Raw genomic sequence first — 20,597 nt, 5'->3', positions numbered from 1 at the left:
TCAAAATACACAACAATAATCCCAATGCTAACAGAAAGTTTTCCATAACATGTTATTGATTGTTGATCCCAACTTCGCCAAATCTTCCTCATACTTGGATATATAGTTCATTTATTACGATTTTGTTTTTCAATGGCAACCTATGAATCTAAAGGTGAATGGGATGGTGAGGTGATGGAGGTTTAAGGTTTATATGGTGGTTCGTATCTGGTGCTATGATTGCATCACTACTGTAGTCATATGAAAATCCTTCCATTCCAAGACTTTCACTTTCTTACTCAAAAGTTGTTGGTATCATCAGGGTCTACTGTTATAGAACTATTCCTGCTAGAGATTCCACCTCTAACAACAATCTTAAAATACTCATAATCAATCATATTCTTTTCTCGAAGATGTTTGTGACTTGGATGAGATTAAAAATAATCATTGTTAATATACTATGAATATTATCACCACAAAAAATACTATAAATATTATAATATACTAAAATTGTAACTATTAATATATTTAAAAGATTACGAACTTAGCTCACCTTTAGGTAATTGTTCCATACTTTCATCATTAGTTGTGAAAGTCTTTCTCATAAAAAGTAGAGTTTTTGCGCATAAGCGTTGACATTTTGTTATTTTGATTTTAAACCACTTCGTTCAGTTCAAGTAACGACTTTTAGGGAATTTAGTTTCGGCATTGAGTCGAGGAAGGATGATTTGTTCTATATTTTGTTTGCTAAGTGACCCATTGACATCACACAATCTCTTGTTTATAACATCCACCAAGAGGTTGAACAAGTCAGTATTTTCATTCATGATCTAAAATATATAAGTATTTTTGTCTTTACCATTTCCTATATTATTTTCTTGTTTCAAATTCCCCATGCGATCTCCAATACATATAAGGAACTAGTTAATTCTTTAGAACAATTATTGTTTCCTAATTGCCAAAAGTAAAGTGACTATATACCAAATAATATATATTCAATAGAAAGAAAAAAAAACTACCTGATTTGGTTGGACCTAAGAAGATGGTTGTTCGGGCAAGATCCATTGGGCAGAGGAATCAACTTGATGATTTTGAGCTGACTTAGGTCCAACTCAAAACCATCTTCTTAAGTCCAACCAAAACATGGACACAACACAACACAGCTTGATCCATCTTCTCAATAGGTCTCGCCTGTTATTTAAAAAGGAAAGATATCTATCGTATCTATTAATTGTTGATTCCTCACTTGGTTAACTTGTTCAATAACATTAAGATTCGATAGTGGGTTGTGACTGACTGTACACCTAACCCTATTCCGAAAAACTAGCAAGCACAGACAAATTTATTCTATTGTTTTATGAGTCGTTAATTCGCAAAAGCTTTAACAGCAAGAATAAATAATCGGTATAACAAAAACAAGATTATATTATAATATAAACTGATTTTTTTCAACACACACAATCAATCAAACAAGTTCTTTTAAACATTTTTATCTACATTTTTCTATCTTAATCTTTACGTTATACATTTCTTAATTAATTTAATAGCTCGAACACATCAAACATACATATTAACGCTCTTTGAAGTAGTTAAAGAACCCACAAGTAAGAACATAGTTCCTTTTTAGAAGCTATTAGCCGATACACTAACTTTTTCATGGCATTTATTTCTATCTTTACTTTATGCATTTGTTAATTAATTTAATAGCTCGAACACCTCAAACATACGTACTTAACGCTCTTTAAAGTAGTTAAAAACCCACAAATAAGGACATAGTTCCTTCCTTAACATAATCAATTTTAAGAAAGTGGATCACTTTTGGAAGCTATTAGCTGATACACTAACTTTTTCAAGACATTTATTGAAAGCTTAGTTCCTATTTTTTGAAAGTAAGTTCCTCTTCCACGGTTTACTTGTTTTAATATATGTTTATTTGTAAGTTTTGTTTTCCTAATAATCAATTGTGTGAATATTATTTATTTTTTTTTTTATGATTTCTTACATTGATTGCAGTTTTAAATGATTATCTATTGACTATTGTTAACGACTTGACAATCTCATGGTACTAGCCCTGATAATTGAATGTGACTTATTTTCTTCGATTAGATATTGAATTATCTCTAATGTTGGCTATCATATGTGTCTCTAAATCAACCTAAACTATACTCATTTCATTTTGTACATGCAATCTCAAATCACAAGATCAAAGAACTTGAAAGATCTGTCATCTCATTTTGAGTGTTTTTTTTTTTTTCTTTTTTCGGACGGGTCCCTATGGGGTGGAGCGTATGATTTTCGTTCCCATCCAGGCACTATCCTCGAGGGAATCATCACTCTCATCCCCGTCCTTACGTGAAGAAATTCCGCACCTACGGATCCTTAAATTGGACAATCCCTATGCAAATCCTCATCTATGGGTGTAAGTTGACATTCCTAACTGGAACCTTGTTTTCGGTAAATTACCACATTTTAAGGGGGTTGGATGAGTGATCACCAATAAAAGGTATGACTGCCTCTAGCAATCAGATTTGCTACCAAAATGTTACATGGTGAGATATAATTTGATGATCATGTAAAAGAGTTTTTGTTTTTTGTTTTTGAGGATGTAAAAGAGTTTTGTACTATCAATGCATAGTCTTTAAAGTCTTTAAAATTTAATTTTCATGTAAAGTGATCCGGTCCTCTTGGTTTCATTTCTAATCACTCTTAAAGTCTCATGCAGACACCCCAAATTAACTATAAGCTATCATATATCATTGTTTAGTTTAATCAAAGCGGTAAACTTTGTTCCTCTACATATCTTTGGAGGCGCCATTCACCCAAAATTAACTCTGATCTAGACTTTATCGGTCAATTACTGTTCCTCTTGATTTGGACATGAATCTAGATACCCGTGGTGTGTATTTCAAGAGCACTCTTAACTGGTTGGCTATTCAAAATCAATTACATTATGATTTTGAAAATATGGAAGATATTGGTGTTGAACAATTTGGTATTGTTTCGCTTGATTTGAGGACTGAGACATACAATCAGTACTTATTGCCTCGTGATTTTGACGAGGTGCCAACCATAGAACCAACTATTGGTGTCTTGTGGGACTGTCTTTGTTTTTCTTATTGTTACAAGGAAAGCGTTTTGGTTATATGGCACATGAAGAAATTTGGGGTTGAAGATTCTTGGACTCCATTCCTTAGAATTAGTTATAATGATCTTCAAATTGATTATAGCTATGATGGTTTTGAAATGGAGTATGATTTTAACTTGGTGCCGTTGTTTCTTTCTAGGGATGGTAATACACTGATATTGCGTAGTAGTGGAGAAGCGGAAGCAATTCTCTATAACTGGAGAGATAATACAGTAGTGCGAACAAAAGTTAAAGTAAATAGTTCTATTACTGATCGTAGAACTAATGTTAGAACTGACACTGATGTATGTTGGAACTTGACCATGGGTTATGTCGAAAGCTTAGTTTCGATTTGTTGAAAGTAAGTTCCTCTTCCATAGTTTATCTGTAGGATTTATGTTAATTCATATATGATGTTCCTTTTGGGTATTGAAGCTTTAGTATGAGTATAGAGTGCCAACTATTTTCTAAACAAACACAATATGTTTATTAAACTAAATGATTTCATTTCCATGTTTCAAAAACATATATTTTGATTTTGTTTGAAGCATTGATTGATATATTTTTGTTGGTTATCGTTTATTATTGTGTTGCAATTGCTTTAGGATCATAAGACTGATTTTCCATTATCACTTTTTAATATGTCTTTATACTTTTAATTCTTGACATATTTTTTTTGGCTATTTTTATTAGTTTCATGTGTTGCTTGAGGAAGAAGAAATCATGCAAACCACTTCAAATGCTTTTTGAGAAGGAGCTCAAGTCCATATCAAGATGATGTTGTTGGATCAAGTCAAGATCAATTGTTTTGTGTTTGATTACATGTTTTGTTTTATATAAGATATTTGTGCTGAGTCGTCACATTTTGTTTTCCCAGTCATGCTAAAGACATATTGCGTATGTGAGTGAAGATAAAATTATTTTAAAATAAATTTGTTAGATAATTTGTGAAAGAATTCTTATGAAAAAGTTATTCTTCAAAACTAATTGTCTCTTTCAAGATATATTATGACTTATGTGGCATAGAGTTTGCTTGTTATCTGTTATGAACCCTCATTTGCATTTCTGTTGCAACTAGTCATACATGCTCTTCCTGCATTTTCATGATCATATGCCACATGGTGTTGATGTTGCTTTAGGGTGTAGTTTGGAAGCATTGAAGATATATTTTGAAGAATCACTATATTCTTAGAACTAGAATATGTCTTCCCTTTAATGACATGCATTGGAATTTCAAACCTATTTTTTCGTCATTATTTTCATAATATCCACTTGCACGGGATCTTTACAAGTAATAAACATAAACCAAATGAAATCTTTACTCTCACTCACGCAAGAGAAAAGACCATTGATTTATAAGTTACAGAGGTTTCTTATTTTAAAATAATGTTTATTCATTAAATCTGACAATGGTTACTATTAAGTTTTCAAGAAATTACAGAAATAACGAGAATGGTTTCTGTCACGAGATTAACAAAGTTTGACCGAGTGATTACTGTCGTGAGATTAAAAGTTTCTGATTTCATGTGTTTAATGATGTTTGTTTAACTATATATTTACCCAAGTATGTGTATGACTTGGTTGGCTAATGTTTAACCTTGTATTCCTTCTTTTTGATACTTTAAAGACTGTCTCAACAAGAGAATTTTTTGAGGTAATGTAATTTTAGAGGGAGATTTGGGATGCTGCCAACATAAAGGATGTTGCCAAATAAAGGCATCAAAATGCAGGAGTCATAAGGTTGCATTATGCATGTGGTTTTGGTGTTTTTACCTAATCAACATCTCTATTTCATCCTCTATAAAATACCTGTCATATTAAATGGAGAGCTAGAACTGGAATCACAAAGATTTGATCATTTGAATAATTTGTTCTGATGTAAAACTTTATGACACCTTCATTCAACCCTGTAACTTAATATGATTTTCCATCGAGTATTGTAAAATTAATCTGCCATGTGAAGTAGTTGCAAGCATTTGAACTTGTAGATATGATTTTTAGTTACACTTGAACTTGATGCTTAGAGAATGAGAAATTGTGTATCTATAAAGTAGTTGATTTATATTCTTGTGCAGTATCAAATTCAAAATAATGTGAATCTTGTAGCACACATATAACTCTTCATTCCTTATCCTCTAAGCATCAAGCCAAATTGTGGAGAGACAATAGACAACAAGTTCAATTTCATCTAATTGACAAGCCAGGTTAGCTTCATGATGCTCGGTGAAAAATCAAACCAAATTACTTGGATTGATGAAGCTGTCAGAATTTTTTACATACAAACGAATGATTCAGATCACTGTTATTCTAGTTAAAACTATCGAAATGACAAGGCTACTTCTTCATTTAATGTGACTGACTAAGTTCTTTAAAGACGACGAAATAGATGTCAATTAGGTAGTAGAACCAGAACTGCCCTGTGATAAGTATATTGGCTGCAAGAATTGACCTAGTTCGACTTGCAGTGCAACAAGTGAAAGGGAAAAAGGCGTCATTGCAATTCAAAATGTGAGTGAAACACGCAATTTCTAACACTTTTTTGGGACTCATTTTTAAAATATGAGATCCACATTAATTTTATCCAATAACAGAATGAGTGTTAAAAAGAAAACGTTCTTAACATTTCTCCTTTTATACTATAGCAATGTAGGTGTTTCTGCGCCCGAGTATGTGCTTCATGATGTGTAAGCCGCAACATGACTAGACCTTCAGATAAGGAACTTGTTAGGGAGACACTTAACAAATGTATAACTCAAAATCACTTAGCTTACCCAAGTTTTGATCCTTTACCCAAGCACCACCCAGTCCCAAAGCTTCTTCAAGAAGAGGATTGAAACTTATCTTATCTCTCTCTGGCAGCAATAGTGACTAATTTATCTGACTTTGTTTGTATGGCAGTAGGGGAAGTGGTCTTGTTGACCACATTGTATTCATCAATCAAATATGCCATGGAGGCTGCAGTAATGACTTTATATTTGAAGACTAGTATTTTTATTTTTTTTAATTATTATGAATACCTCTGTTTTTTTTTCCTCTAAAAAAAACATTTTATTTTTGCATCTCTAAAAATAAACATCTTCTTTTTGTTGATATAAATTTAAAGTAAGGGGAAAGAATACTGATTCCTGTGCCAGAGTGTCATTGTTTGTATCCATATTTTTCATTTTATAATTATGTATGTTGATTTTTTAAGCTTAAATGCATTTTTGGTTTACTTATTTAAAATAATAAATGAAAAATGAAATTTTGATCTCATTTTTAAAATCAATTTTTTTTATCTTTAATTAAATTTTTATTTCTAAATTTTGATCCTTGTGACATTTTTTAATGATGTAACCTTTATGATATGATATTACTTACGGAAAATTACAATGACCTCGCCTTTATTTTTGCAACCATCACCAACCTCCCTTTGCCGTGACATTCATTAGTTTGCCGTTTAGAGGAGAAAGCGTGCTACGGTTTGCTAAACCTTTTCGTTTTCATTTCACAACACATACCCAAACTGAAATCTATTATTCTTGTCCTATACGATACCTCTTTCTAGACATTCATTAGTGTTTTCTCTTTGTGACTTCTTAGTATTGTTATTGAAGTTCACATATTTTTCTTAAGGGAGATCATTGTAATTTTCCCTATTAGTTATTAAACATATTTTCGTTGACATGAATTAAAAATCGTTGTAATGCCGTAAAATAAGCTTAATGATCAAAGTCAAACGTGCTCAACAAAAAAATTAGTCCCTCCAGTCATATTTATAAGCAAAAAACAATTTTTTAGGTACATCGAATAACTAATGTATTTTACCTATGATTATGACCGGATACATTAGTTATTCAATATACCTAAAAAGTTGATTTTTGCTTATAAATATGACTGGAGGGAGGGAGTAATTAGGAGATCAATAACCAATTTTTAAAATAGGGAGACACAAACTAGACATAGTTTTTTGCTTTTTTAAAAAAATAAACCAGATAATCAACATTGTTATTTACACTGACTACACATTTTCCAAAGAAAAACTAAAAAGAAACAAATGGATACAAACAATGACTCTCCGGCCCCGGAATCTTCGCCGCCGGTATGTCACCCGGCAGTGGCACCACTCTCTTACCTTCTCGGAACATGGAGAGGCCAAGGAGAAGGTGGCTACCCCACCATCAACTCCTTCTCCTATGGTGAAGAACTTCACTTTTACCATCCACCCAACAAGGTTACTGCTTTTCCTCTCTCTTTCTTCATAATTTCCATTTGGGTCTCTCAAAGTATTCATTTTTATTAATGGGTTGGTTTTGATTCTTGTTAACTTTGTTGTTGTGTATTGATTGTGTGAAATGGGTGGGTGGGTGTAGCCTGTGATAGGGTACACTCAGAAGACATGGAAACTCAGTTCTGGTGAGCCTATGCATGCTGAGAGTGGTTTTTGGCGTCCTAAACCTGATGGATTCATTGAAGTTGTTATTGCTCAAAGTAATGGTCTTGTTGAAGTTCAGGTACTACTACTTGTTTTGTTTTGTTTCAAGGATAAACACTGTTTGAATAATTGACTTCTGATTTGTGTGTGTATCTATGTTCCATATCCTAGAAATGGGGGATTTGAAGGCTCAAGTTGATTTAGTTGCTTTTTGTACTAAGCCTATTTCCTTGAATTTATTCCTTATTTGTCAAGCTATGTAACAAACATTTGTTCTATTTGCTACAAGTAAGCACCTGTCCCAGAAGAGTTCATCTCTTCATTTGCAAAAGAACATTGCAATTGCAATTTTATCTCTTCCATCAATAATATCCTTGATGTATAAGTTATGCAATGGATTACTTATATCTTGTTCATGTTTCCATACTAGGATATGTTATTCCAAAATATGGGTTGCTTTTTTCATCAAACAAAATTATGGGGTGGTTTTATATTTTGTTGTTGTTGTTGTTGTTGGTGATCCCCAGCCGCCAATATGCGGCATTTGGGTTGTATTGTGGTCCCCCCTAGTAGCCTATGTGCGGCGTTTGGGTTGCATTTATTGCAACCTCCAACACCTTCATTGTGTTTGGGTGTGAAGGGGTTGATTTAGTCTCACATTGCCTAGAGATATGGCCTGTGTAGTTTTATAAAGTTTGGGCAGCCCTCACCTTACAAGCCGGTTTTATAGGGTTGAGTTAGGCCCTACCCACATTCTTATCAGAGCCAATCCAAGATCCATTGGGCCACTTGCTATCAGGTTTCGCTATCGCCATTCAGTTCATGCTCTATATGTCCAGTTCTTTGTGTGTTAAGAATCCCACATTGGATGAGACAAAATCTAACAATATGTTTATAAGTGGGCTAGTCCTCACCTTATAAGCTAGTTTTGTAGGGTTGAGTTAGGCTCAAGCGATATTCTAAGATGGTATCAAAGTATATCCCAGACCCGCTATTGGGATTCCCGTGTCTTTCCACGCTTCAGGCTCATTGGGCCCGAGTGTAACGGGGTGTGTTGGAAATTCCATCCTTAGTGACCTATTTGCGGTATTTGGGTTTGTCTTCATTCAAGCCTCCAACAGCTTCATTTTGTTGGGTGTAAAGGGGTGGATTTAATCCCACTTTGCCTAGAGATATGAAATGTGTAGAGTTTATAAAGTTTAGGCAACCCTCACCTTACAAGCTGATTTTGTAAGGTTGATTTAGGCCCAACCCAAATTCTAAGAATTAGTTTTGAGTTGTGACATAAAAATCTTGCTTACTTGCTTTTAGGTCCAAATGACATGGTATTACTTTCTGCTTTTCTTTTTGTGATTTCCTTCGGCTGCCATTGTTAGCTCTTGACATTTTGTGCTATTAAATTCTAGAAAGGGACATATAGCATTGAAGAGAAAGTGATACAGCTTCAGAGTGAACTGGTGGGGAATGCTTCCAAGGTAATTTAACACGATAGTCTCTCCCAAATGCATCGATACCAATGTCTCATGTGTCATGCTCATATCATAGTAACTGAATGGTTTCCTTTTGTGCAGTCTGGTTGAAACCAATTAAGTTAAGACTAGATCAACGCACTCCCTCCAGACTCAATTATTAGTAAAAATAACTAATTACGCATAGATTAAGAAAAGTGATTAATTTCATTTAATTTTCTTGATGTAGTAAAAAGATAATTGCATTTTCCAAACTACCCTTTTCATTTAATTTTTCATCGAAACTTGTTTCATTGAAGGGTATTTCAAGAACAATATCATTAAATAGGGTGAGGTTAGTTATATTTTGGTCCACCAAAAATGACTGTACTTCTTTTCTTAGTTTTGAGTTTAGGAGTAGTAGTTTTTAACACAGAACTAGTGTTAGGATCCAATATGAGGTGGTGTTTTAAGTAATTAGTACGTAGTTAGTTAGGTTTAAGTAGATTATTAGTAAGTGGCCCATTAGGATTGGGATGAAATAATAAGAGGCCCGTTATGGTTAAATACTAGAATGTTCTCTTTATTTGTATATAAAGGGGAATTCTTAGGAGTTCTACAGTATGACAGATTGAGTTTTCTGTTTAGGGCCTGAGTAGGATTCCTCTCTGAGTTATACCAAAAAAAAAAAAAAAAAAAAGGATTCCTCTCTGAGTTGTGTCGGAGCTTTGCTTTGGGAGTAGTTAGAGAAACTCTCTCTTCTACTATTTTCATTACTATCAATTACGCACCCTATTTTCTATTATCATCATCTGTTTCATCATCTTGTTTGGTTGCGATACTATTTATTCGTTGGTAGGATCTGTTGGTTCCTATCAAATTGGTCCGACCTGCCGGATCTTAAGTATCAGTACCGCCTCCCATTTTTTTGTCACCCATGAATCAAAACCAGTCTGAAACCTAAGCCAACACACAAACCCTTTTCCTTTCACTAGTAAGCCATATCCAGAATTTTTTGAAATAACTGAATACCTATTTTTCTGACTGGTTTTGATTCATGGGTGACAGAAAAATGGGAGGCGGTACTGATACTTAAGATCCGGTAGGTCGGACCAATTTGATAGGAACCAACATATCCTACCAACGAGTTCCAGATTATTGATGATCTGGAATTCACTGCTATAACTTCAAAATCTTGTGTTAAAGTTGTACAATGTCCGACTTTCTAGATATTATTTTTATCACAATCTACAAGGACTATTCTTACAGTATACCGAGGCCTAGTTGAACATTATAGAGATAAGAGGAAGAGACAGACTATTAAACAATTGGTAGATTAAATCATTCAATGTATTTTTAAATTTCTTGTAATTTAATTTTTGGAAACATGAATATAATCATTTATGGAGCAACAATAACGTGTATTCATGTTTGTTCGGATATTTTGATATTCTTGTAAAATGTAAAGATTAGCTTAGCATTACCAAAATTGATGAATCATTGATCCCTCAACCACTAGTTACATATAAAAATCCATATTGAAGTAATACCTCATTTTTATTACTTCTTTCTGGCCAGAAGATGTTGATGTGATGTGATATTAACATAAACTTGGATAGGAACTCCTATCTACCACACTTTCATGTCGTTATTTTGAGATCTCGCTTACGAAACTGTTTTGTTTCATCTACGCCTACGGTAGAAAATCAAATTAACATGTTACTACCATATTCACTACAATGCTAAAAGAAGAAAGTAGGGTCTGAAATGGATAAACTCATCATTTATTCTGTTTGTGATGTCGAGACTTAAACTTTGTATGCATTCCATACAGGTTACAGGGATCCGAAGATGTTTCCGACTAGTTGAAGGGAATCTTTGTTATGAGGTTGACATGTCTACCAATGCAGTTACCCTTCAGCCACACTTGAAAGCAAAACTGAAGAAGCTCTAAAGCAAATAGTGGATCCATCTAGCTTACATTGCTTGAATTGAAATTTCCCAGTCTGAAGATACTAGAGTAAAATTTCATATTATACTACAATCAAGTGAAATATACTTTCATTTTGCTTATTATCATTAAATTGTAACAAATCCTTATTGTCTTTTTTAAAACTTTGTAGTTATTTTGGATACAACTTGCACTATTATGGCTATAGAGTCTGTAGTTTTCATCAAAGTGACATTAGTGGTATTTGCTTGAAAAGGAAAAATTCACCTCATTTAATTGTTGCTGAATGTATAATCTGGATGTTGAACTTGTTACATACATAAATAGTACTAGTAGTGAATGGATATAGCCAAAGGCTAAATTATTGTGTTAAATAGGGTAAACAAGAAAAATGTAAAATAAAAGTTTTGTTAGTGAAGTCCTTATCTACATTGGTAAAAGTTTTTGAATGTGCTTGTAAATACAATACAATTCTGAAGAGTAATAAAGGGAAAGTAAAAAGTAACAATTTCAGTGAATGATTAGAAGTAGAACTATAAAATGACAGTAAAAGGTAACAGTAAATCATCTAGAGTAACTGCAGTACTCCCTCCAGTAGCATACCAAAACTGAACAACAGATTCCACAATCTGTTATTCAGTTATCTCAGTTACCTAGAGTTAGTTTAGCTAATCACAATTACTTGTAACTAACTGCACAAAGTCAGATTCATTTGAATAAGGGAAATGTTAACGAGTGCCCTCAGGGTGTACTCTTTAAGGACCATAAGTAATAAGTATTTATGAAAAAGTGTGTACATTGGAAATCAAAACATTTGACTTTTTTAAAAAATAATTGCTTATTTTGCAATGCTTAAAGAGTGCCCCGGAAACACTCATTAACAAGACCCATTTTGCAATTCATTTTATGGTACACTACATGGTACATGAAGCTACACAAAATTAAGTGTTTCTATTACCCTTGACAAAATTTTCACCAAGTTATTCTTATTCATAATTTTACTTCGTTAAAATTACCATTTTCCAAGAAGTTACTAGATGTTTTCTACTGCATCTTCGGTATCTACTACTAGATTACTCCAAAGCATGCCAAGAAGAGTCATGTCCTGCACCACTTTATGATTGCTGTGACAATCTAGAGAGGATCCCCACAATTGTGAAAATGTTCTTGATCAGGATCTTGAGAACAATACTGAATGACACTTCAATTTAGGATTGGAATTTCAAATTCATTCAATGCTAATGAAAATTATGACTATACAAATGTTTTTTTTTTTGACAAGGATTCTCTTTGGTGGCTTTTTCACTGCACTCGGTCCTGTGACAATCTCAGTCATTAAATTGCTTTTTAATAATTTTTAGAGTTTAGTGAAACAAAATGAGTGACTAAGATCCCACAGGACTCTCCGTAGTAGATCTGCTCCCGTTTTTTTGACAATTTATTTTTCTACCCTACTCTCTTTTTACGTGCCCTACTCAATTTCAAAAAATACCCCTATTCATTGTTGAAAATTTTTGTTGGTAGTAGAGAGTAGTTGAAACTCTTTCTTAAAATTTTCTTTATAGACGAACTGACAGAAATCATTGGAAACAAAAACGCACAAATAAAAGAATCAGATTAAAACTCCAATCACAACATCCGATGATACAATTTCAACATTTGTTTTACAAAATCTATTTCTTAATACTTTTTTTTTCTTTACCAAAGTATGGTCAATACTCCATAACCCCACTACACCTAGCCTATGGACTATTTCACAATGTAATCCTTCAAAATATTTTAATAACAATAAAACAAAATGAAAGAACCTTAAAACATGATTACATATCAATGTACTTCATTAATGAATTTTTTATTGAATCGTACAAACATAGTTATTTACCATAAGGAAATAGGGAAGCAGGCACACCTACTTTTCTAAATCACATGCATATCTTACCCTTTTTCATTTCATCATTTCTATGAAATGGACCCTTCCTTCCTTCTCTGTCTCACTTTTCCTTTACCTTCTTCTCATCCAACATCACATTTTTTTCCCACATAAAATTTCATCACCAAAAGTTACAAATCCCTTTTCTTCCTTTTTATCACATTTTCCCCTTAATTAGAAAAAAGTGTTAAAATATATGCTCTAAAAATGTTACATCTACAAGTCACATCGATGTACAATTACTTATCTTATCTATCCGGTGAATTTTGTTACTCTTAAAAAAGTAAAAAAGAATTAAATATACTTTTTCTTGACGCATTAAAATATTTTTTATTTTAATTTTTCTATCTATTTTTGTTTTGGATTTCACCAACATGTGTCTTAAGACACATATTCCAAAAGGATCAATTTTGCATTGATATATCTAATTTTCTTGACTTTTAAAACATTGGGTGAATGACTTTTAAGACAATATTATTATATTAGGTGAGTTAGGTATTAGAGCTCGCAAGAACACGAATACACTTAATTCAGAATGAGCATAAATACTCAGAGGCTACCACAACACACGAGGTCCTTACATGATATTGAGAATTTAACTCACGCCTTTACAACATATGAGTTAACTCATTAGCAATGGACATGTATCTATTTTCGATTTATAAATTACAAATTTAGATATTTTTAATTTGGAGATTAAAAATATTAACTTTTTAATTTATAAAAAACTTAAAAACCAAGTACATGGATTAAAAACAATATCTATACTATAATATAATCAGAACTCAAAAGCTAACTACCAACTAACTAGTTATATGGTCAACTTTTTCTGGACGAATTTATATCCTTCGTAGGAGAATACACAGTAATTATAGAGAAAGTAAAAAGGTAAATTACACTAGGGGTCCTTTAAGTTTGAGGTTTGTAACCGATTGATCCTTTAAGTTATTTTGGTCACACATAAGAAGTTTGAAGTTTGTAATAAATTTGTCGTTTAAGTTATTTTGGTCACACATAAGTCCTTTAAGTTTGCAAATGTTTTCAATTTAGTCCTTTTGTTAACCAAACATTACATAAACGATGATGTGGTAGAAAGACTAAATCGAAAACGTTTACAAACTTAAATGACTTATGTGTGACCGACATAAATTAAAAGATCAAATCTGTTACAAACCTCAAACTTAAATGACTCATATGTGAACAAAATAACTTAAATGACCAATCTATTACAAACCTCAAAGGGATCCTGATGTAATTTAGCCAATTAAAAACTAACTCCTTGTTAGAACATTTTTCTATTACAAATTTACTCTTAATATATATTTCTCTATAAATTCAAATTTCATTAAATTTATAATATATACATTAAATTCAAATTTGAGGGCTTTGAATTGTGTTTCATTTTATGATTTTCTATTATTGACTGAGAAAATTCTTCTATTATTTTTGTTGAATAATCAATCAATCTTAGACAAAACAATGGTCTTAGACAAACCAAACACGACATGAATTAGATTATGTAGACCTTGACTCCACCACAATATTCTTTTCTTTTCCTTTCCTCTCAAACAAATTATCCTTTTAACTATCTTTCACTTTGTGATCTTTTCTTTATCCATTTTTAGTAATACCTTTTCCAACATTCACAACTTCCTCTTTCTTTCTTCCTTTGGTGGGGGGGTTTCTCTCTTTTCTTCTTAGATCCCTCTCTTTCTCTCTCTCAAACACTTTCTTTCTTGTGTCTTGTGTTTTCCAATTTCCCTTTTTTATTTATTTATTATTTAATAATAATATTCATGATTATTTTATTATAGCATATTTTGTTCACACATTCATATGCATGTTCTCTCCATGCTTGTCTGATCTGGATTGGATTACAAGGATCTTTGCTATTTTCCCTTTTTGTTTCCTACTTCAAAGGTTATAATCCCTTGATTTTTGGGTATTAATCATTTCATTGGACAAACCAACCAAGGTTAGTAACTTACTTTATAGTTTATACAATATCCCTTGATCTGTGACCCCACTTGATACTTTTCTTTCGTTTTTTCATTTTCTCTTATGCTTTTTTGATTCTCATTCTAAATTGCTAAATGGGTCATTTTGGTTTTTTGTTTATTTAGGTTTTTGGGATAGGTACTTTTTTCAGTGCTAGTTGGATTATTCTGCAAGTTTGTGGTGACCCTATTGGATAAAGTTTTGATTTTTAATGCTAGTTTGTGATTGTGATTGTGATTGTTAGTGTTGGTTGGTGTTGTGTTGTGTTCTGTTGCATCCATCCATCCCTTGTGCTGTTTAGGTATGGCAGGGATTGATGTTGCAAAGTTTGGTCATAGTCCTGTTCATAAGGCTGTGATTTTGAAGGATTATGGTGAGCTTAAGAGGATACTTGGGGGTTTACCTAAGCTGTGTAATGTGGGTGAGATTCGTACGGAAGAAGTTTCGATTTTAGAGGAAGAGAAGGCTGATGCAATCTCTGCTGTGATTGATAGGCGTGATGTGCCGAATCGTGATACTCCTCTTCACTTGGCTGTTAAATTAGGGGATGAAGCGGCTGCTGAAATGCTTATGGTTGTTGGTGCTGATTGGAGTTTGCAGAATGAACAAGGGTGGAGTGCTCTTCAAGAAGCTATTTGCAGTCGAGAAGAGCGAATTGCAAAGATTATAATTAAGCATTATCAGCCTCTGGCTTGGGCGAAATGGTGTAGAAGGTTGCCTCGTTTGGTAGCGACGATGCGGAGGATGAGAGACTTTTATATGGAGATTACTTTCAATTTCGAGAGTTCCGTGATACCTTTCATTTCAAGGATTGCACCTTCAGACACTTACAAGATTTGGAAAAGGGGTGCGAATCTAAGGGCTGACATGACTTTGGCTGGTTTCGACGGTTTTAGAATTCAGAGATCAGATCAAAGTGTTCTTTTTCTTGGTGATGGTTCAGAGGATGGGAAAGTCCAGCCCGGATCACTCTGCATGATCTCACACAAGGAAAAGGAGGTACTTAATGCTCTAGATGATGCTGCTTTTGCGGCAAATGATGAAGAAGTTCAGCAAGAAGTAGCTGCAATGTCTAAAACAAATATATTTAGGCCTGGTATTGATGTTACCCAGGCAGTTCTTTTGCCTCAGTTGACTTGGAGGCGCCAGGAGAAAACAGAAATGGTAGGATCTTGGAAAGCTAAGGTGTATGATATGCACAATGTTGTTGTAAGTATAAAATCTAGAGGAGTTCCTGGAGCTATGACAGACGACGAGTTATTCTCATCTTGCAATGGAAATGAAACCGAGAGTGAAGAACTTAACGATATTTTGACCGAAGATGAAAGAAGGCAATTGGAGGATGCACTTAAGCTGGATTCGTCAGAACTGAACAATGATAGTGATGAGGGGATCATTGCGCATCGTCCAAGCTTTAGAGACATTCCTATTGAAGATGGTAACGGTAGCAATAGTGGAGAAAATAAGCAGGAAAAGAAAGGATGGTTTGGTGGATGGAGAAAAAAAGATTATAAACATGAAGCAGCGTCGAAGAAGTTTACACCACCAAGAAGTTCTCTTTGCGTAGATGAAAAGGTGAGCGATTTATTGGGAGATTCTCCTTCAAATAATCAGATTAAACCAGGGAGACATTCTGTTGAGGTTGTTGTGAGGGGCGATGAGCAACGGAGGAAAAAAGATGCCAAAGCTTCTTCTGTAAATTCTGATAGCAGCAGAAGTCGTCATAAAGATGGAAGTCGTGAAAATGAATATAAGAAAGGATTGAGGCCTATTCTTTGGCTTTCGCCAAACTTTCCATTAAAAATTGAAGAACTCTTGCCATTACTTGACATTGTTGCAAACAAAGTTAAAGCAATTCGACGATTAAGAGAATTACTTACAACAAAACTTCCAATGGGAACTTTTCCTGTTAAGGTCAGTGCTTGCTCATCATCTTCATTTTAACAACTGTCACTAACAATATGAATTTTCTGGGAATATGTCAAATTCTCAAACTCTTACGATTTTTGCTTTCTTAAAAACTTTTCCAATTATACTCTTGCTTGTTACCCTACGTATGCTGTAGCATGCATGTTATGAAAAAGCAGGACGGTTACCAGACACAACATCGACACGTTAACCCCGATAATAATTTGAGAAAATGATAGTAATTGAATATAATTAATCATGTTTCGGTGTCAGATGCTGACACGGCCACCTTAATCTGAAGTGTCGGTGCTACATATCATGCATGCCATGTGTTGGCCTATGGATTAGGAACATGTGGGTAAAAGGGATAGATAGCAAGAAATAGACAGAGAAAAGGGGTAAGGGAGAAGATAACAGTACTATGAGGAACATAATAGAAGAGTAGGTGTGTTCTTGGGATAGATCTGAACTGAAAATAGAACAGTGATTGAAATTCAATATCAAATTTAAGTCTACAAATCATCATTATTCGGTATCTGAGCTGAAGATAGAATAGTGATATGCAACATCCTCACCTTTACCACTTTTAGCTTATGCCCTTGCTAGCTCTTTACTACCCAACTTGTAGCACCGATGTTTTATGGGTATGCGGTAAAATTAGTGGCTTTTTTCAATCATGTATAGCGCTTGAAACATTCCTCCATTTCATCTAATTAGCTTGAATTTTATGGCTGCATCTCCTTAATAAGCTTAAATAGAGAGAAATTTTTAAATTAATACATTATTTTGTATAACTTATAATCCCTACATTTGTATTTAGTATTGCATTATTCCTGTTTCACTTTCCATTAATTATGATTGGATAGAATCCTTTTACCTTATCAAAATGGGAGTTGAACAGAAAAGTAATTGTTTTCTTAGACACAGTAATGTTTAAGATTGAATCAATCTATTGCAATTTCCTCCTTTGTGCTGACTGCTTAGCTCATATATAGTTAATGGCCCCTGTGGGATTTTTTTTTTTTTTTTGTTTGTTTCTTTTGTATTTTTGGATACAAGGGAAATTGTATTTCTACTCAATCCAGAATATTCATTTGTCCACTACTCTTCTTGCTCCAGAATATTGTCTGGATTAAAAATGAATTATTAATGCAGAATATTCATTTGTCCACTACTCTCCCACTTATTACCGAAATTTTTGTTACTTCGTCGTATTGGTCCTTTTCCTGCTGTTTCTTGTTTGCATTGAAAGATGTCTTATCTTCTATCCATGTATTTACCTCTCCTTTTCTTCTGAAACAACTTCTTTATAAAATAGATATACTCCAGGGTATTTTGTAATGTAAAAGTATGACATTAGTGTTATTCTTTCTGTGAGTTCTTTTTCACGTAGAGGAGTGTGCTTTAAGAGGTAAATATTTTATCTCTAGCCGTGATCGAAGTTTCTTTCTTGTATTGAGAAAGAATATCTCATTTTACAAATTGTTTCCGAAAACCAAAACTCGTGAGTGAATGGAAAAGCTAAGCTTATTACATTAGCAACAAATAATTTTGTTTTTTTTTTTTATTGCTTTAAATAATTGGATTGCAGAAGTCTTTGTGTCACTTTGATTTGGAAACCTTACTAGAGTACCAATGTGTAATAATATCCTGTTAAGGTGATATTATATGGTGATACATCTACTTACCTTTCCTGGATTCAGTAGCTTCCTGCATTGTTACTCATTAAGGATAATAAGTGAACTTCTAATGACTTGTACAGCAAAGATAAGCTCCTCTATTCAATTAATACCACATTATAACTTATAGTTCATTATTTGAATGCAAAAATATACCTTTTATTTCTCAAGTATAGGTTCGAGTTTTTGTAAAAAAAAGTCTAGGTATTAGTTTTGCTTTAGGACTGCTCTTTTTTCAAATCCTTCCTACACATTCTAGGGTTTTCTATCTTGCCTTTGTGATTTGATTTCGTTTTCAACAGCCATTTGGTGATTTGTAAGTTAGGTTCAAAAAAGTTATTTGAAGAGATTTTTGTAGCGTTCTTGAATTTTCATGTTCTTTTTTGTATTTTGTTGTTTAAGCTCTTGAGGAATTTCTATCCTTTGCCACATAATTAATAGAATCTTTGATTATGTAAGTATTCCCTATTTATGTCTATATCTCTGATGTATGTAATTAGGTAAATATAAGCTAGATTTAATGTATATCTCTGATGCAACTAGATAGATATAGGCTAGATTTAATCCCTATAATTTTGGAATTTCCTTTATACTGTTCTTCATTATTATAAATACAAGATGCTTAGAGCTAATAATTCAAGCTATTCAGCAGTGAAACCTTATTCTCAAGTCTACATATTGCTGTTCTTTCCATCTTTTTTCTATTTTACTATAAGGGTAAATACTACACATGACAATCCCAAACTTATCAATGTCAATGATCAGAAACTTTGTTGGAAACTCTAGAAATTAGTATTATTGACTGATAACAAAAACTTGTATGCCATCATACTCTTCACATACATCTCTTGGGACCTTCAATTCTTTGGGCTAGCTTGGTTTTATTGGTTTTAGTTTAGGACAAAAGATGGGTCAGTCTTAAAATGTATTTATTTTAAACCTTGAAATTAAACCTCATTCCTTCTAAACATTCTTGATATGTGGAGTTACTTTGTTTTTTCAACTATTTATCATTCGTTACTTAAACTCTGCTTTCAATGCATTTTTCCATGTGGTGGAGGGTTTTAAAACATCATAGGATTGCCCTCTGTGTTTTTTCACTGTTACATGTTCTCCCATATCTTTCTTTATAGATGATTTCAAACTCGTGACTCTTTCTGCATATTCAGGTTGCCATTCCTGTGGTTCCCACCATCAGAGTATTGGTCACTTTTACAAAGTTTGAAGAACTTCAGCCCTTAGATGAATTCGCAACACCGCCGACAAGTCCATCCATGTCAGGCGAAGAGAGCCCTGCAGCGACAAATTTCTCTGCTTCATCTTGGTTTCAGTGGATCAAGGCTCCATACCGTCCTAGTTCATCTGCTGCAGGTTCCAGCAGTAGTAGGATAGAAAATATTCCAGACCCGTTTGCAATTCCACCAGATTATACTTGGGTCACTGCTGAAGAAAAGAAGAAAAAGATGCAAGAGAAGAACAAATCAAAGAAAGGGAAAAGTCATAAACAATGATCTCACTTCACTTCAGTGGCCATTGAATAGAAGCTGCCATATTTGTTTGGAAAAGTCATAAAGCTAGGATTTGATTCTCCAATGGTGTTGTGCTGCAGCATAAAAGGGATGAAACATTGTGGTTCTTGCAATAATTGTTGATTATGTTTCAAATATATATGTGCAAACCCATTAACTCAACTATAGTTGCAATCACATTGAGCAAATCTTTCATCAACATGATTAGAGTTTGAATTCAAGTTGTTTGATTATATTAATTATAATGATTTCCCTTGATTTTATTGTTGTAAATATATTGAAATTATTGTTAACTAGCTTTGGGATTTATCTTTGTTTATTTATTTTTTAACAATAGGATTTATTGTAGCTTGTTTTAATCCTTGTATTGTTATTATTATTAGGAAAAAGCTGAATGGTACGACATATGAGTGACGAAAATCAACGAATGCATTGTATCCATTGGATCATGAATAACAACCATTAGATTAGATTTTGATTTTAGCTTTAAATTATCTTAAAAATTATAAATCACTTCCCTCCTTTTATGTTGATTAGTAATTAAGATGGTTAGATCACACTTTGTTGCTTGAATTCTTGTATCAGTATCTTTTTTAAACTGACGGTGAAAAAGATAATTCTAATTTGTATATATCTA

General features: G+C 33.2%; 2 protein-coding genes and 1 long non-coding RNA gene across 3 annotated transcripts; all 3 read left to right on the top strand.

The window, feature by feature from the left end:
• Positions 1-1,478: 1,478 nt before the first annotated feature.
• Positions 1,479-4,107, top strand: LOC146954355 (uncharacterized). The gene is made up of 2 exons (XR_015012886.1): positions 1,479-3,464; positions 3,797-4,107. It is a non-coding gene; the product is annotated as an uncharacterized LOC146954355 (long non-coding RNA).
• A 2,920-nt stretch (positions 4,108-7,027) lies between these two features.
• On the top strand, positions 7,028-11,225 carry LOC146954354 (nitrobindin heme-binding domain protein). The gene is made up of 4 exons (XM_085716062.1): positions 7,028-7,316; positions 7,456-7,596; positions 8,924-8,992; positions 10,800-11,225. Exons 1-4 carry the CDS (start codon positions 7,140-7,142, stop codon positions 10,917-10,919), a joined length of 507 nt encoding a protein of 168 aa, XP_085572188.1. The 5' UTR covers positions 7,028-7,139; the 3' UTR covers positions 10,920-11,225.
• Positions 11,226-14,459: 3,234 nt separating this feature from the next.
• On the top strand, positions 14,460-20,319 carry LOC146954353 (uncharacterized). Its single transcript, XM_085716057.1, has 3 exons — positions 14,460-14,821; positions 14,970-16,758; positions 19,601-20,319. The coding sequence occupies exons 2-3, from the start codon at positions 15,148-15,150 to the stop codon at positions 19,940-19,942; spliced, it is 1,953 nt and encodes a 650-aa protein (XP_085572183.1). The 5' UTR covers positions 14,460-14,821; positions 14,970-15,147; the 3' UTR covers positions 19,943-20,319.
• Positions 20,320-20,597: the final 278 nt, after the last annotated feature.

This window comes from Medicago sativa, chromosome 1 (assembly GCF_051527215.1).
Source record: "Medicago sativa cultivar Bolivia chromosome 1, Bolivia_mono, whole genome shotgun sequence".
Lineage (NCBI taxonomy): Eukaryota > Viridiplantae > Streptophyta > Magnoliopsida > Fabales > Fabaceae > Medicago > Medicago sativa.
This window is presented reverse-complemented; position numbering and strand designations above follow the sequence as displayed.

Excerpts from the sequence above, each read along its gene's own strand:
- LOC146954354 (XM_085716062.1), top strand. The coding sequence starts at position 7,140 with ATGGATACAAACAATGACTCTCCGGCCCCGGAATCTTCGCCGCCGGTA. Across the intron at positions 7,597-8,923 it reads ATGGTCTTGTTGAAGTTCAG|AAAGGGACATATAGCATTGA; the intron begins GTACTACTACTT and ends ATTAAATTCTAG. Across the intron at positions 8,993-10,799 it reads TGGTGGGGAATGCTTCCAAG|GTTACAGGGATCCGAAGATG; the intron begins GTAATTTAACAC and ends CATTCCATACAG.
- LOC146954353 (XM_085716057.1), top strand. The coding sequence starts at position 15,148 with ATGGCAGGGATTGATGTTGCAAAGTTTGGTCATAGTCCTGTTCATAAG. Across the intron at positions 16,759-19,600 it reads TGGGAACTTTTCCTGTTAAG|GTTGCCATTCCTGTGGTTCC; the intron begins GTCAGTGCTTGC and ends CTGCATATTCAG.